At 56.1% G+C, this 14,961-nt stretch overlaps 7 protein-coding genes across 7 annotated transcripts; 4 read left to right on the forward strand and 3 right to left on the reverse strand.

Annotated features, from left to right (window-relative positions):
* Window positions 1-73: 73 nt before the first annotated feature.
* Window positions 74-4,815, forward strand: FA10DRAFT_298914 (hypothetical protein). Its single transcript, XM_025524659.1, has 3 exons — window positions 74-3,413; window positions 3,483-3,940; window positions 4,003-4,815. Exons 1-3 carry the CDS (start codon window positions 265-267, stop codon window positions 4,740-4,742), a joined length of 4,347 nt encoding a protein of 1,448 aa, XP_025380734.1. The 5' UTR covers window positions 74-264; the 3' UTR covers window positions 4,743-4,815.
* An 89-nt stretch (window positions 4,816-4,904) lies between these two features.
* FA10DRAFT_290725 (MFS general substrate transporter) lies at window positions 4,905-6,606 on the reverse strand (the record flags this gene model as incomplete). The annotated part of the gene is made up of 5 exons (XM_025524348.1): window positions 4,905-5,265; window positions 5,328-5,999; window positions 6,082-6,214; window positions 6,277-6,388; window positions 6,454-6,606. 5 exons carry the CDS (start codon window positions 6,604-6,606, stop codon window positions 4,905-4,907), a joined length of 1,431 nt encoding a protein of 476 aa, XP_025380735.1.
* A 382-nt stretch (window positions 6,607-6,988) lies between these two features.
* FA10DRAFT_247798 (Clavaminate synthase-like protein) lies at window positions 6,989-8,539 on the forward strand. Its single transcript, XM_025519468.1, has 2 exons — window positions 6,989-7,746; window positions 7,818-8,539. Exons 1-2 carry the CDS (start codon window positions 7,143-7,145, stop codon window positions 8,465-8,467), a joined length of 1,254 nt encoding a protein of 417 aa, XP_025380736.1. The 5' UTR covers window positions 6,989-7,142; the 3' UTR covers window positions 8,468-8,539.
* A 279-nt stretch (window positions 8,540-8,818) lies between these two features.
* Window positions 8,819-10,446, forward strand: FA10DRAFT_264175 (hypothetical protein). Its single transcript, XM_025520547.1, has one exon. It carries the CDS (start codon window positions 8,894-8,896, stop codon window positions 10,379-10,381), a length of 1,488 nt encoding a protein of 495 aa, XP_025380737.1. The 5' UTR covers window positions 8,819-8,893; the 3' UTR covers window positions 10,382-10,446.
* A 206-nt stretch (window positions 10,447-10,652) lies between these two features.
* FA10DRAFT_264177 (putative guanine nucleotide-binding protein alpha-1 subunit) lies at window positions 10,653-12,734 on the reverse strand. Its single transcript, XM_025520548.1, has 6 exons — window positions 12,355-12,734; window positions 12,239-12,281; window positions 12,056-12,162; window positions 11,741-11,991; window positions 11,213-11,677; window positions 10,653-11,125 (listed from the first exon to the last, which is right to left on the reverse strand). Exons 1-6 carry the CDS (start codon window positions 12,412-12,414, stop codon window positions 10,990-10,992), a joined length of 1,062 nt encoding a protein of 353 aa, XP_025380738.1. The 5' UTR covers window positions 12,415-12,734; the 3' UTR covers window positions 10,653-10,989.
* FA10DRAFT_25359 (hypothetical protein) lies at window positions 12,345-12,821 on the forward strand. Its single transcript, XM_025519698.1, has one exon. It carries the CDS (start codon window positions 12,494-12,496, stop codon window positions 12,770-12,772), a length of 279 nt encoding a protein of 92 aa, XP_025380739.1. The 5' UTR covers window positions 12,345-12,493; the 3' UTR covers window positions 12,773-12,821.
* A 508-nt stretch (window positions 12,822-13,329) lies between these two features.
* Window positions 13,330-14,852, reverse strand: FA10DRAFT_264179 (mitochondrial carrier). The gene is made up of 5 exons (XM_025520549.1): window positions 14,622-14,852; window positions 14,261-14,549; window positions 14,013-14,190; window positions 13,772-13,925; window positions 13,330-13,678 (listed from the first exon to the last, which is right to left on the reverse strand). Exons 1-5 carry the CDS (start codon window positions 14,688-14,690, stop codon window positions 13,442-13,444), a joined length of 927 nt encoding a protein of 308 aa, XP_025380740.1. The 5' UTR covers window positions 14,691-14,852; the 3' UTR covers window positions 13,330-13,441.
* Between the last annotated feature and the right edge of the window lie 109 nt (window positions 14,853-14,961).

Here is a 14,961-nt window from a genome sequence, read left to right on the forward strand (position 1 = left end):
TGCATGCCCTCGGTCTTCTAATCAGATTATCAAACATTTTGCCAAGGCATCAGGATGCCCGTAGTCGCTAGCGCCAACCCTAAAACTTTTTTTTCTCGCTTTTCAAAACGGGCTAAGGAGCAGCAGGCGGGAGAAGCTGAAGCTCGCGATGCTTCGCAAGCGGTGTGGTGACGGCAGCCTTCCGCGTCAGAAGGGGCCGTCACCCTTTCCTCTCACCAACCACGACCCAAAGCCCTTTTGCGACATCTTTTGCGAGATCAGAAGATGGCCCCGACAGCTGATACGTCGGGTCGCTATCCTCCTCGGCGATGGTGGCGCAAGGTGCCGTTTGTGCGAACAAGGCCGCGGGAAGATGCCGTCTGCCTGCCGGCGGAGAACATTGGCGCGAACCCGGTCTTGCCGGAGATGGGCGCCAATCTCTTCTCGGTCATCACGTTTGGCTGGCTTCATCGCATTCTCACCATCGGCTACACCAGGCCGCTCGTGGCAGAAGAGTTGTATTCCATGCCCGACCACCGGCAGGCCAAGGTGTACGCGGCTCGGCTTGAGGAAGCTTGGGCCAGGCGGACCGAACGGTCAAAGCTGGCCATGGAAAAAGAGCGAGAAAAAAGCATCAAGACCGAGAAGTCACCGTCTTTCGCTACTCGTTCGCTTTGGAGGATTCTTCGGCGAGACGTTGTCGCGGAGGAGAAGTTGTGGAAAAAAAGGCAGCAGGACAGACACAAGCCCAGCCTGACCCTTGCCCTCAATGACGTCGTCCTCATATGGTTCTGGCTCGGAGGCCTCCTCAAGCTCTTTGGTGATCTCGCCATCATCACCTCGCCTTTGCTCGTGCGAGCCGTCATCGACACGCTCCAGTACACAGAGGGTCCCCGGGCCGAGTCCGAGCGCCGTCGCGGCTTCGGCCTGACCGTGGGCCTCTTTCTCCTCTTGGTCGTCTCTGTCGTTTGCAACGTCCACGGCTTCTATCGCTCTTACACGACCGGTATTGCTCTTCGTGGCGCTCTGATCCACGTCATCTACCGTCGAGCGACAAAGCTGTCGGAACGGGCGAGGAAGAAGGGTGGCCTCGGCTCAGGCAAGCTCATGAGCTTAGTGTCGGCCGACGTCAGCCGTATCGACTTTTGCTGTGGCTATCTTCACATGGGATGGACAAGCTTGGTGCAAGTGGTCGTCTGCCTGGCGCTGATGATTTACTCGCTCTCGTATAGCGCCCTGCCCGGCTTCGCGCTCGTTGCACTTCTCTACCCGACACAGAACCTGATGGTCAAAAAGCTCTTCGCTCTCCGTCGCGCGAGCATGCCGTTTACAGACGCTCGCATCAAGGCCGTCGTCGAGGCTGTAGCCAGCATTCGCCTTGTCAAGACGTACGCCTGGGAACCGGCGCTTCTGAAGCGAATCCGTGGCATGCGAAACGATGAGATGAGCTATCTGCGCAAACGGCTGATCCTTCGTTCCATCAACACCGCCGTTTCCTTTACCGTGCCCACCTTGGCAGCCGTCGTGAGCTTTGTGTGTTACGCCGGTACAGGTCACTCACTCGACTCCGGCGTCATCTTCTCTTCGCTCGCCTTCTTTCTTCTGCTGCGAACACCTCTGCAAATGTTGCCCGTCGCCCTGAGTAGCTTGGCCGACGCTCGAGCCGCTATCGAACGGCTTGAGCTCTTTATGCATGCGGATATGCGAGGCCCAGACCCTCCGATCGACGAGGAGATGAACGAGATGATTCGCGTGCGCAACGCTCATTTCGAGCACCATGACCAGGACGACGACGAAACGCCGTCAGACACGGGTGCAGACTCGGTCAACGAGAAGAAGGCGCAGTCTGATGAAGAAAGGTCTCCGACTGGGCTCCACATCGATAATCTCACCGTCCGTCGCGGAGACATCGTCGTCATTGTCGGACCGGTGGGCTCAGGCAAGTCTTCGCTCCTTCGTGCCCTCCTCGGTGACATGCGAGCAGTCAAGAAAGACGACTTGCGGCTGGGCGCACCTGTGGCCTATTGCCCTCAGACAGCGTGGCTCTTGAGCGCGACAGTGCGTGAAAACATCATTTTTGGCAAGCCGTACGATGAGAGAAGGTACACAGACGTGATCCGGCAATGTTGCCTTGAGGCCGACTTGGCCACGCTCGTCGACGGTGACCAGACAGTCGTCGGTGAAAAGGGTATCTCGCTCTCAGGTGGACAGAAGCAGCGAATCTCACTCGCCCGCGCCGTTTACAGTGGGCAGGATCGACCGCTGCGCCTGCTTGACGATTGCTTCTCGGCCCTGGACGCTCATATTGGCGCTCGCGTTTTTGATCACGTTGTCCTCGAGGAGAAGCGGCGACGAAGGGAGGCTAAGGGCAGCAGAAGCAGCACAACGACAGTTCTCGTCAGCCACTCGCTAGCGCTTGTTCCCCATGCCGATCACGTCGTTTACCTCGAGACTGGTACGATTAGAGAGCAGGGTAGCTACGCTGATCTTATGGCACGCGACGGTGCCTTTGCCAAGCTCATGCGCGCTGGTCTCAAGCAGCAGCAGCAACAGCAGCAGCAGCGAGACCAGCCTGGAGGCGATGACATAGATAAGGAAGAGACAGTTGAAGGGAAGCTGGAGGACGTAAAGACCGTGGAGGAGAAGGAGGGAGACAAAGAAAAGGAAGAGAAGGAACAGGAGGAAAAGAAGAAGAAGGACGAGAAAGCACCACGAGATATCATGCAGAAAGAAGAGCGCCTCGTCGGGTCCGTCACATTCCGGACCTACCTTGACTACATCTTCCTTGGCCATGCACCGATCACGGTGCCCCTCTTCGTCACCTCCATCGTTTTCTACCAGGCTGCTACGATCCTCAGCCCGCTCTGGCTGAGCTGGTGGGAGGCCAAGAGATGGCCTTACCTCTCTCAGGGAGTTTATATGGGCGTGTACGCCGCTCTCGGTCTAGGCCAATCGCTCGGACTATTCTGCATGAGCGCTTCGTTTGCCCTTTTCGCCTTCTACACATCGACGCACCTTCATAGCCGCGCAGCGAAACGCATCTTGCATGCTCCGTTGTCCTTCTTCGATACAACGCCGCAAGGCCGAATCGTACACCGCTTCTCACGCGACATTGACGCAGTTGACAATGTTGTGGGAGAAACGCTCCGCCTCTTCATCAGCACCACCGTACAGGCGCTGGGCTCCGTCATTCTCGTGGCCATCATTCTGCCCTGGTTTCTTGCGATCGCCGCTGTCGTCGTCATCCTCTACGTCTGGACCGGCATATTCTACCGTCCCAGTGCTAGGGAGCTCCGAAGGCTCAACAATCTCCTCCGATCACGCATCTACGAGCATTTCTCCGAGTCCATTGCCGGCCTCACAACACTTCGTGCGTACGGCGCGATGGCCAATTTTGAAAAGGAGAATGCCGAGCGCATCGATTCGGAGAACCGGTAAGCACAAGCATGAAGAAGCTTCTGAATTGCAGAGGGAACATTACTGAGTTTCAGTCTTTTTTCTAGGGCATACTGGCTTTCGATTGCCTGCCAACGCTGGCTCAATATTCGTCTGGACTTGCTTGGAGCCCTTTTGGTCCTGGCCACTGGCCTGCTCGTCGTTGGGCTGCGCGGCTCCATCACCCCAGCCGATGGCGGAGTTGTGCTGTCTTACATGGTGACCGTTCAATCCGTCTTCGGACAGATGATTCGACAATCTGCCGAGATCGAGAACAACATGAACTCCATCGAGCGGCTTCTTCATTACGCCAACAAGGTCGAACAGGAGGCCCCACACGAGATCCCCCACATCGATGAGCGTCTCGAGAAGAGTGGCTGGCCGAGTGAGGGCAAAGTCGAGTTTGACAACATTACAGCTTCTCATAGGCCCGAGCTCGCACCAGCGCTTCGCGGCGTTTCGCTGGCCATCTCTTCGGGCCAGAAGGTCGGTGTCGTTGGCAGGACCGGGGCTGGCAAGACGACTTGTGAGTACGAGCTGATGTGACTTTGTGTTATCCGAAGAGAGGCTGACTGGCGACACCATCAGTGCTTTCATCGCTACTTCGTATGATGGAGGCTTCTTCCGGCCGTATCACCATCGACGGCGTGGACATCCATGACGTGGGCTTGGGGCTCTTGCGTCGTCGCATCTCGGTCATTTCGCAAGATGCCGTCCTTTTTGCAGGCACGCTTAGGTACAATCTCGATCCGTTCGGCGAGCACGATGACTTGGACCTCTGGAATGCCCTCAAGCAGGCCCGTCTGGTGAATGCCCAAGAAGAAGTTGCGTCATCGTCGAGCTCTGTGGCAGCGGAAACGATTGTCGAAGAAAAGGCTGCGGCGAAGGAAGCAGACAAGGAGCCTCAGAGGCTTCAGCTAGACATGACCATCGCAGAGGAAGGCTCAAATCTTTCGCAAGGCCAGCGAGCCCTCGTCTCGATAGCTCGAGCCCTGGTCAAGCAGTCCAAGATTGTCATCTTGGACGAGGCGACGGCATCTGTGGATAGCGCCACTGACGGCCGAATCCAGACGATGCTTCAGGATGTCCTGAGGCCATGCACAGTACTTACCGTTGCTCACCGACTTGACACTGTCGTCGGACCCTCGGATGTCGTTTGTGTTATGGACCAGGGGCAAGTGGCTGAGTGCGATGAACCCACGAAGTTGTTTGCGAAGGAAGGAGGTCTTTTCAGGCAGCTCTGCGAGAGTGCTGGCATAGACGAACACGACATTGTCAGGGCTAGAGACGCTGTCCAGAGTCGGACAGCCACTTTTAACGAAGCATGAATCACCTTAGATCTTCAAGCCCTAATCGTCTTATCAATGCATGCTCAATCTAATTGCCATCTGTCGTTTCGTGTGCGTGACTCTGCAGTATGTACGATGCAGTGCAATATGAACAAAGAAAAGAAAGCCGCCCTGGGCATTGAAATTAAGGTACAGCTGCACCTAGACTTGATAAATGAAGCCGAACTTCTTCCAAAGCTGTTCGTGACTCTCGTTTTTGGCCGGAAGCGCAGCAGCCTTCTTGTTTGCTCGATCAAGACCGAACCACAACGAGCCCGCTGTGATAGCTCCCAGGCCGAGGTAGACGATAGTGAGGGCGTATGAGATGTGGTAGTTCTTGTTGGCGACGCCTCCAAGCGGGATACGGTACAGTTGAGTACCAACAATTGCGCCCACGTCGCCGATGGAAATGACCATGGCAAGGCCCGTTGCACGGAAAGTCTGACCCATCAGATTCTCAGAAGGCCAAGCGAGGAGCAAAGCTGTTCCAGAGTAGATTCCACCAGCACAGAGGAAGACGGCACTGTTTGGGAGCGTCACATCAGCTTGACTGTTCAAGTATCAGATACCACGAAGAGCACCTACGCGTATTTCCCGCCAATGGTCGGAGAAGTGATGAGGACAATGTAACCGATAATGGCGATGAAAGCTGCCCCGATGATGAAAGGTGCCCGGATCTTCAGGCGTTGCGACACATATGCAGTCGTCATGGTGACGAGAAAGGCGAAGAAATACGGAGGGACCGTCAGGAGTTGCGCCTGGTAGCTCTGATAGCCAAGCCCTTGGATGATGCTGGGAAGGAAATTGCTGAGGGTGTATAGCCCAAAGCTGTAGCAATGGAAAAGGATCGAATAGCCCCAGACTTGGATGCTTGTGAGAGCACGCCTGACCTCGGCCCAGCTGAAGTTCTCGTCTTCGAGAGCGTCTGAGTCGGCGCCCAGGCGTGCGGCGATGATCTCTTTCTCGCGCGGCGAAAACCGATTAGAGAGGTGAGGATAGTTTGGGATGATAAGATAGGCGATGCAGGAGACAACGATAGTCAAGAGACCCTCAATGATGAAGATCCAGGACCAGCCGTGTTTACCGCCAATACCATTCATTCTGCCCAGACCATAGGCAAGAACGCCGCCGAATGCACCGGCGGCAGCGGCTGCCGAAAAGAAGAACGACACTCTTGCCGTTCGTTCTGCTCGTTTGTAGAAGCGACTAAAGACGTAGAGGACTCCAGGGAATAATCCTGCTTCGGCCACCCCCAGGCTGCGAGAAAGGAGAGATGGTAAGCGGACCGCCACCGTCTCCGATTGAACATGAGAATATTCACAAAAATCGGGCGGCATACATTCCCGCTTCGTTGTGAACCAGGCCCATCGTGACGCTCACGATGCCCCAAACAAGCGTGAGTGTCGGCAACCAAAGAGCTGGCTTTGTGACCTTGAGAGCCCAATTGGCTGGCAGTTCGGCAATGACATAGCCTTTGAAACGCGACACCGTGAGTCAAATGTTTCTGCACTCTTCGCTGAGCCACGTCACTTACCGACAAAAAAGATGCTGACCAGGGTCGAGTAGTCCTTGATCTTGAGATCGCTAACCAGGCCTTCGATACGAGCATTTCCAATATTCGAACGATCGAGGAATGACAGCAAGTACTGCAGTGAACACAATTTTCAGTGGCCCAGGTCCTACTCATCTGCTCTTCCTCTAGCTTGCTCACGAGAAATGTCAGGATGGGAAGTAAGATCCAGTCAATCTTTCGCACAATCTTGCGTTCTTCCTGTTCAGTATAGTCGGCTTCCACCGCAGACACGGAATTACTGTTGTCCGGGTAGGCATCGTGCGCCTTTTCGTGCTGCGCCACGTCGGACATGGCGGCACGGCAACAACCAAGAAGCTCGTCTAGGGAAGAGGCGATGTGGACGGTGAAAGAGTTGTGATTTCTCAGGCACCCAGCCAAGCCACTCTATCTTTATCATCACCTGAATGATCAGACCACAAACAGCTAGGCTAGGGCAGTCCGAGAATCGAGGGCAGGCACGGACGAGCAAATGTCGTTTTCGCTGCCCTGAAGAGTCTTATTCTGACGTTATGTCTCTCACCTCCACCAGGGAGCACCGACGTGATTGCGTGCGAGCAGCAGCTTCGAATACAGCAAAGGCGCAAAGAGCGGCCTCTGAATTTAAATTTAGAAAATGCAAGCCCAATGTGAACCGTGCACCCTAGGTAGTCTAGCCTCAAAGCACAGGTGAGCACGCCATCGAGCCGGCGCCGCGGACTAGGAAGAATGGCGATTGACACGGCGATGCTTAATCGGTGGCACGGCGACCCTTCCATAGTGGTCATGCGAGAGGAGTTGCAGAGAGAACTCTTGACTCACAACTTTAACCACCCACTACCTCAAGCACAATGATCTCCGCCCTCCCGCAATCTTCACCGCTGCAGCAGCGCGAGGCCGAAAAGGAGCACTCCAACGTTGTTGAGGCGCAGCGCTCTCTCAAGAGCGCCACCAATGTTCTCACCTCGGGCCAGCACGACGCTAACCTCAGCTTGGTGACGCCCTACGAGGACCTGCCGCAAAAAATCACCGGTCCTACCGTGTGGGAGGCTGAGGACTACCGTGGCGAGGCCAATGCCCCCAAGTGGATCCGCTACTGGACTCCAGAGGAAATCGAGCAGCTCGAGACGGCCAGCGTCATTTGGCGCGACAGTGGGAGGGAATTGGGCGAGATTGAGCGCTCGACATTCCCTCTGCCCGCCTCTCTCGTCGCCACGCTGACATCGCTGCGAAAGGAGCTCGTTGATGGTGTCGGCTTCAAGCTGTTCAAAGGGCTTCCTGTCGAGCGATGGGGACCCCACATCAGCGCAATCGCTTACCTTGGTCTAGGCTCGTACCTCGGCAACGTCAACTCTCAAAACCACAAGGGACACGTTCTCGGCCACGTCAAGGACCTGGGCAACGACCCCACGCAAATTGACAAGGTCCGAATCTACTCGACCAACGCTCGCCAATGTGAGCATTTGTAGTCGGAATTTGCATCGTAGTCTCCCCCGCTGAACCTTTTTCCCTCTTCTGTCTTTAAGTCTTCCACACCGACTCCAGCGGTGGGCTCGTGGGCCTCCTGTGCCTCGCCACAGCGCTCGAGGGCGGCCACAGCGACATCGTGTCTGCTCACCGCGTCTGGAACGAGTTGCAAGCAACGCGGCCTGACGTGGCCAAGACACTGGCAAGCCCCATCTGGCATTTTGACCGTAAAGGCGAGGTGAGCCACGGTCAGCGCGGATGGGTCACTCGCCCCGTGTTCGCTCTCGCCAAGGGCGAAGCCGACAACCGGCTCGTCATCCACTGGGACCCTTATTACATTCGATCTCTTGGCCGCCACATCGAAGCGGGCCTCATTCCCCCTACGTCGCCAGAGCAGCTCGAGGCTATGGAGGTTCTCGAGCAGACGGCCCAGCGTCTCTCGCTGCACATGGTCCTCGAGGTGGGAGACATTCAATTCGTCAGCGACCACCACGTCCTCCATGCGCGCACCGCCTACAAGGACCACCTGCCGCCCAAGCCTCGTCGCCACCTACTCCGCCTCTGGCTCGCGTGCCCAGAGGGACCTGATCCTCTCGGACTGGGCTGGACCACAGGGTGGAGAACAGTCTATGACGACTCCAAGCACCCGCGACGAGGAGGTATTCAGGTCAATGACACTCCTCCCCGCTGCCCGCTCGACGGCGAGTGAAGGCTTCGTTTGCTCCCCTTGCCCTAAACTACACAAACATTCTGTACATCATTTCTCTTCTCTCAAAACAACTTCTCAATGCTGGTATAATCACAGACTATATGTGTCGCGTTTCTTTCTGCATCTTTCGCCCGTTTGCTACGGGCTTGTGAAGCTGGGGGCGCGTTGTCCTTATGTACTACTTCAACTAGGATCCCTGGCGTGGGCAGTCCAACCAACAACGGAGAGCAAAGTCGGCATTGCCTCACCTGCTTCGCCGGACCGAGCCATCTTTGTTTCCCTGTCTCTTTTGGCGTCTCCCCGAAAATCTCCAATTTCAGATCGACTGACAAGTGCAACAACCCTCCACATTCACTATTCATCAATAGTCTAAACCTGGCGTTTCTTTCCTGACAAGGAAGGACCCGAAAGGCGATTCGGAGGGTCATGGTCGCTGATGAGACCGCTGCGAGACAGAAGGACGATGAGGCGGTCGCAGGCAAGAGATCGATGGCGGCACCAATGACGGAAATGGCAAAGAGGATGTCTTGGCTCGTCGGCCGCCTTTCGCCACCGCACGTCGTCGATGCGCGGCATCTGCCAAGGTACTGGCAGACGACGCAGCTGCGCCGAGAGCAGCCGTGCCAGGCTTCCCAGCAACAAGATAGTAGTGAGGAGATCGAGGCCGAAACCGATCGGACGCAAGGGTCCTCCCCGCATCAGATTGACCATCTGCTAGCATCGTCATCGTCGTCGTCGTCCCTGTCCTCATCTTTTGCCCCGTCGTCGCCGTCAACGATTGAAGAGATTGTGAGGCGGTCTCGCAAGCACCGCGTCATCTTCTTTGGCGAGCAGCACCATCAGCCAGAGGTGTTGTCCGCCCAGCTCCAGCTGCTCCTCGCACTCGTCAAAGATCGCCGGCGCGAGCACGGCAAAGATGCCCGTGTCCATCTCGTCCTCGAGCAGTTCAATCTCGTCGAGCAGCCGCTCCTCAACCGGGCTGCCGCTCCCGTGCCAGCCGTGGCAGAGGGAGAGGAGCAGGATAAGGCGAGAGCACGGCCAGTGTCCTCCCAAGAAGGCTTCGATCTTCGGCACTACTGGCCGCTGGTTCAGCTTGCCAGGGAGAACGACGTCAAGGTCTGGGCCGGCTTCCCGCCAAGAAGCTGGGCTTCTCTCTTGGCACGAGGGAAGGAGGACTCTACTGCAGAAAGCGAAGAGTACAAGCAGCAGCAGCAGAAGCAAGATGTCTGGAGCCGCATACAGCAGCTTGATTCGGACCGATTCATCGAAGCAGAGCCAGCGTCAGACTCTGTCGTTCCACCCATGCGGGCGGAGCAGAAGTGGTCGCTGATCAGCCACGTTTCGTGGCCGCATCGCTCCTACCTCCGAAGTCTCTTCCGACCCGAGGAGCCTGCTCCTTGTCCTCCTGAAAACCTGTCTGTGGCTGCAAGGGCGACCGAAAACACAGTCACGGTGGCTCCACCCGAAGAGAAGACGGGCTTCCTCGCTGCGCAAGCCCTCAAGGACACGTATCTCGCCCATGTTGTAGACCACGTCCTCGATCTGCCCGCTACTTTGACTCCACTCTCGTCAGCGTCTGCCGCCGACAGCAGCGCAATAGACCAAGTGGGCAAGCGGCACAACGACACCGTGCTCGTCATCTGCGGAGCGGGGCACTGCGAGTGGGGTTTCGGTGCCGTAGAGCGCCTCAGGGCGATGCGAGGCCGCGACGCGGAGCAGCCACTGATTGTCCTGAGCAAGCCTAGAGACTCTCATCTCTGGGTCCGCGACGATCACGACGCATCAACATCGCCCTCGCAACAAGCGACGACGACAGAGTCCTCGGCTTCACCCTCTCCTCCCTCGCACCATCCTGCCGGATGGAACCAGCGCCTGGCTGATTTTATCTGCCTGTACGACTGGGTCGATGTTTGATGACCTCGATCAATCTCAATTGTATGATAGTCTCTCTCACACATACTCAATCTATCGTGAAGGCCCATTCTTTCAGGAGGGAATCCACTCGGAGAGGGGCAGCGCTTCCTTCAGCCCTCAGGTGACCTAGTAAGAGAAGAAGAAAGTAGAAAGACGAATCGAGATTGAGTGAGAGTTGGTGTGTGCTATGTAAGTGCCTTGATTGCCTTTGACAAGGCCTTCGAGAGTCGCCTCTTTTTGGACAGGATCTAGATTAGTGGGAGGAGAGCCCAGATCGGAGGGCGCCCAAGAAGTAAATTTCATCGACCCTCGATTTCCGCCATTCACATGATTGTCTGATGGGTTGATCATGACGAAGTTGCTGGCAGGAGGCGAGAACGAGCTTGGCGGATCAACGTTCAGAGCCTGAGCGTGGCGAAAGTCGAGATAGGATGGAGGGCGAGGAAGTCGAATGACGGCAACACAGGTCCAAAAGCAGCAGTCGGTCGGTCGGTCGGTATATGGCATTGTTATATTGAAGGGGGTTGAAAGAGGAGAGAGAGAGAGAGATTGACACTCGGGGTGAACAACATGAACCCTGCGGAAGGCTGTAACGAGGCGATTGACGCTCACAGTAGTCCACAAGACTTGAGGTTCACCTGAATGATGACATCGTTGACGGCTGAGATGACGAATTTGATCTGATTGGTATCGGTTGCACACGTGAAGTGCGAATAGATGGTCTTGGAGTCGCTCTGGTTGAGGCTGTGAAGATTGAGAAGAAAAGAAGGCGGTGAAGAGGTGTCAGATCTCGCGGTCATTGAGAGGAGCGGCAAGGAAAAGAAGACTCACCTGACGAAGCGGTTGACAATGTACTCGCACGCCGCATCGTAGTCTTGGCCACCAGTGTAATCTGAAAAGTAGTCGGACATGGGGCTTGTCGGCAGCTTCTGTCTGAAGAGGTCGATCTTGTTGAGGAAGAGGATGATTGAGGTTCGAACGAACCAACGCGAATTGCAGATCGAGTCGAAGAGCGTCAAGGCTTCCTGCATCCGGTTCACATTCTGGTCCTCGTACAGCAATTGGTCATATTCGGAAATGGCGACGAGGAAGAGGATGGCAGTGACGTTTTCAAAGCAGTGAATCCACTTCTTTCGCTCTGACCGCTGTCCACCGACGTCAAAGACCTTGTACTTGAGATCACCGATCTGGAAGTGTGTCTCTGTGATTCCCGTTGTCTTGACCCTCGATCGCAGCACGTCCTGGTCCGTCGGCAAGTAATTTGGCGAGGCCATTCGTTGGATCGAGTCAAAGTAGCTTTAGTCGACACATCGTCAGCGATCTGCGTCGCAGCAGAGCAAAGGCACGATGCGTACTCACTAGGAAGCCGAGTCGTTGAGTTGAAATTCTCTGCTCCTGGCGAAGCAGGTCTGGACGCCACGGTCATGCCAGAGGCCATCGACGGCATCGGCGACGTGCCTCGGCAAGCTCTCGGCGTCGATCTGTGGTGGGAGGCTAAGGATCACTTCGGCCCTTCGGTTGTTGTCTGCGTTCTCGACGGGGATGTCGAGCGATTCCATGGCATCGAGGATGACTCGCATCGATTGCAGTGTGTTGGAAAAGATGATTTCCTGCGCGATCACAAGATGCCCGGGTCAGTTTCCTTCTACCTGCGAGCCCGGCTGCTCCACATACCTTGTACGACTCCCTCTCGTCCGGTGTGTAGGACCCCAGGTTGATGAGCTTCATCTGCTTAAGGATTGTTGATTTTCCTGACTCTCCCGCGCCAAGGAGCAGCATCTCTGCAGAGGGGGAAAGGAGGAGACGGTCTTCGGTGAGCTCGCAAAGTGGGGTCAGGCGAGAGAAGTGCAGACTCACTGATCTCATTTTTCTGCGCGAGCCTGTCCTTCTTGAGTTGTGCCTGGGAGAAGGTAAGGATCACTTGAGCATCAGTAGAAGGTAGGAGAGACCCGGGACCGAGCAGGGGAAATCACCTCGATCTCCTCGTTCCTGGCCGCCCCCTCCTTGTCCTCTTTTGAAGGTCCGCAACCCATGTTGGCGGTCACTTGCTACCCCCTTTTGCCCACCGGGTTCAATCGATGCAGCCCCTTCGGAATGTAGGGCGAGGCGTGAATGGGAAAGCCGTCGAGGCGGGCGTGGACGGAGGCAGATAGAGATAGACGTTGCGAAACGCCGTTAGGCGTAATTGTCCTTGCTTTCTGGTTCCTTGGAATATCCTCGCTGGCGTCACCAGCCAGCGTGCGTCGATCGAGTCGCGACAGTTGTCCTGACAAGGGGCCTAGCCGTGGCGCCAATGAAAAGAGGGTGAGCCAAGAGCGAACGAGCGAGCGGCGAGAGGAGGGGAGGAGACGAGGGCGCGCGGTGCTGACAGGTCAAAGGACAGACAGGTGAACCAGGTGGACAAGGGGACAGAACGAACGACGAAAGTGGTTAGCAAGAGACCGCACCGTTGTGCAGCCAGAAAAGAAAGGGAAACTAAACGGACTATGATGCTTCGCATTGAACTCAAAATGCCCATTTCTGAAATTCCCAATACAGGGCTGTTCGATACAAACCGGATCATGCGCATGGGCGGTGGTTTGCATTTTTTCCGCTAGTTGAATCGAACTTGGGCACCAGAGGCCGCGGGCCCCACCCCTGTATTTGAAAGACGGCCGGCATAGAACGTCGGGCGGTAGTCCTGATTAGCCTGGATTGGCTGGTCGTTGGCCGGTACCTTATTGCGATACTACTGCTAGAACGTAGTGCAGCAGTGTAGCAGCAGCAATAGCAATAATTGTGCTTTGCGAATCGGCCCCCAATTTTGTCCTGCAGTGTCACATTACATCCACCTCAAGCTGCATCCTCAACACAGAGTAACTTTGGGACCTATCTCTCATGCATTGTATTTTGGTGGAGGGCCGCAGATGGAAGGAGAGGGGCAAGACAAGAAAGGTGTACGCACAAGCCGCTCTTCATTCATTCTCAAGCCCCACGAATCTCCTGCTGCACGAAACAAATAAGGTGGCGAGCGCCTGTGAAGGCTAGTCTATGGATTCGTTGCAATTGAGGCCGTGTTCATCAAGCAGCGGCCTTGACCTCGTCGGCCTTCTTTGCTGCCGCGGCGACCGCTTCCTTGACGTAGTCGGCAAAGGAGACCATGCAGATCGTCTGCCAAATTCCCAGGGCGATACGGGGCTGCACGCCTCGGAAAAGCCCCTTGAAGCCGTTCTCCTTGTAGATGTAGCTGAGCGTGTTGGCAATCGTCGGCTTGGCCGGCCGATTGGAGCCAGGCTCGGCCTTGGCCATCGATTGCATCTGCAGATTCCCGGCGTGTGAGCTTTTACGTCCTTGATCTTTTCCTTTTTTCTTTTTTTTCCTTATTCTTTCTCCCCGCAGAGTATTGCTCACCTCAACTCGGACAACCTCGATGGGCTGGTTCCAGCATCCAAGAGCACCACCGATGGAGCTGCAAATGATACGCTCCATGGGGCCCAACTTGTCCTTCTCCGATTTTCCGCTAAAGGCACGCACCGGCTGCTCTGCCAATCGTGCGAAACCCATCCTGTTCCCAAGTGGAAAGAGAGAGTCTCAGAGAACGGAACAAGGAGCGAGAACAAGATGACACCACAACAACAGCAACAACGCTCACCGACTGCCCCAGTTGGTACATTGCCTCACAGCGACGGCATTGACACCCTTGTTGATGCCCGCGATACCCTCGCGACGGTAGATGTCGGCAAAGACGGCCCAGGTGCTGGGCGGCTTGATGCCAGCCTCAGCTTGCTTGTGGCGGGTGATCTCGGCGGTCTTCATGCAGGTGCAGAAACCTGATCTTACTCCAGTCAGCTCGCTTACTCCGTCCATCTTCCCATCTCCTCCCTGCTGTGCTACACTTACCCATGGTCGCGTACGCCTGAGCAATACCTCCGCCCATGCCGCCGAGCAGGCCGGCAGAGCCGGGGCTGACGCCAGCATTGGAAGCCACCTTCTCGATCTCGGAGGCGGTGAAGAGGAGCACGGCACCCTTCGAAGAGGCCTCAATCCAGGCCCAGGGAATCAGGCCCTGATAGAAGCCCATGACGCCGCCCCGGGACCAGACAGTCGAGAGCGCCTGCGTCATCGTCTGGGTTCGGTTCGAGGCCATCTGCGTCTTGACCACCTCGAGGGGCTGACCGAGCGTCGTGACCTTGAAATGGGCAGCGCGTGCCATGGTAAGCTCCGCGAGCCCTCTCGCCTTTTAATGAATTGGCCGACTCACCTCGAACATGTTCATGATGGCACCAACGCCAATGTTGGACCATGAAAAGCCTTTTTGTGCGGGCGCCATTGTCGATTTTGAGGAGGAGCCGAGCTTAAATTTCTTGCGCTTTCCTTTTGTGGGGTTCTGACGAGGGTTGTCTTGCTGAGGCGCGAGATACGAGAGGGCACAGCTGACTGACGCAAGAACGGGACAGAGACCTCTTTACACAGTGACGACCTCGGTCAGGGCGGAAAGTGAAAGAGGATGCGGAAGGAAGAGCGGTTAGGGAAGGGGAGGAAAATTGGAAAGGATGGGGAAGACGAGAAGGTCGATAAAGAAACTGAAACCGCACCAGGGT

This window comes from Acaromyces ingoldii, assembly GCF_003144295.1.
Source record: "Acaromyces ingoldii strain MCA 4198 unplaced genomic scaffold FA10scaffold_1, whole genome shotgun sequence".
NCBI lineage: Eukaryota > Fungi > Basidiomycota > Exobasidiomycetes > Exobasidiales > Cryptobasidiaceae > Acaromyces > Acaromyces ingoldii.

Excerpts from the sequence above, each read along its gene's own strand:
- FA10DRAFT_298914 (XM_025524659.1), top strand. The coding sequence starts at position 265 with ATGGCCCCGACAGCTGATACGTCGGGTCGCTATCCTCCTCGGCGATGG. Across the intron at positions 3,414-3,482 it reads CGCATCGATTCGGAGAACCG|GGCATACTGGCTTTCGATTG; the intron begins GTAAGCACAAGC and ends TCTTTTTTCTAG. Across the intron at positions 3,941-4,002 it reads CGGGGCTGGCAAGACGACTT|TGCTTTCATCGCTACTTCGT; the intron begins GTGAGTACGAGC and ends CGACACCATCAG.
- FA10DRAFT_247798 (XM_025519468.1), top strand. The coding sequence starts at position 7,143 with ATGATCTCCGCCCTCCCGCAATCTTCACCGCTGCAGCAGCGCGAGGCC. Across the intron at positions 7,747-7,817 it reads CTCGACCAACGCTCGCCAAT|TCTTCCACACCGACTCCAGC; the intron begins GTGAGCATTTGT and ends TCTGTCTTTAAG.
- FA10DRAFT_264175 (XM_025520547.1), top strand. The coding sequence starts at position 8,894 with ATGGTCGCTGATGAGACCGCTGCGAGACAGAAGGACGATGAGGCGGTC.
- FA10DRAFT_264177 (XM_025520548.1), bottom strand. The coding sequence starts at position 12,414 with ATGGGTTGCGGACCTTCAAAAGAGGACAAGGAGGGGGCGGCCAGGAAC. Across the intron at positions 12,163-12,238 it reads CGCGCAGAAAAATGAGATCA|AGATGCTGCTCCTTGGCGCG; the intron begins GTGAGTCTGCAC and ends CCCCCTCTGCAG. Across the intron at positions 11,678-11,740 it reads CTCAACGACTCGGCTTCCTA|CTACTTTGACTCGATCCAAC; the intron begins GTGAGTACGCAT and ends TGTCGACTAAAG.
- FA10DRAFT_25359 (XM_025519698.1), top strand. The coding sequence starts at position 12,494 with ATGGGAAAGCCGTCGAGGCGGGCGTGGACGGAGGCAGATAGAGATAGA.
- FA10DRAFT_264179 (XM_025520549.1), bottom strand. The coding sequence starts at position 14,690 with ATGGCGCCCGCACAAAAAGGCTTTTCATGGTCCAACATTGGCGTTGGT. Across the intron at positions 14,550-14,621 it reads CCATCATGAACATGTTCGAG|GTCACGACGCTCGGTCAGCC; the intron begins GTGAGTCGGCCA and ends GCCCATTTCAAG. Across the intron at positions 13,679-13,771 it reads TCGAGGTTGTCCGAGTTGAG|ATGCAATCGATGGCCAAGGC; the intron begins GTGAGCAATACT and ends GGGAATCTGCAG.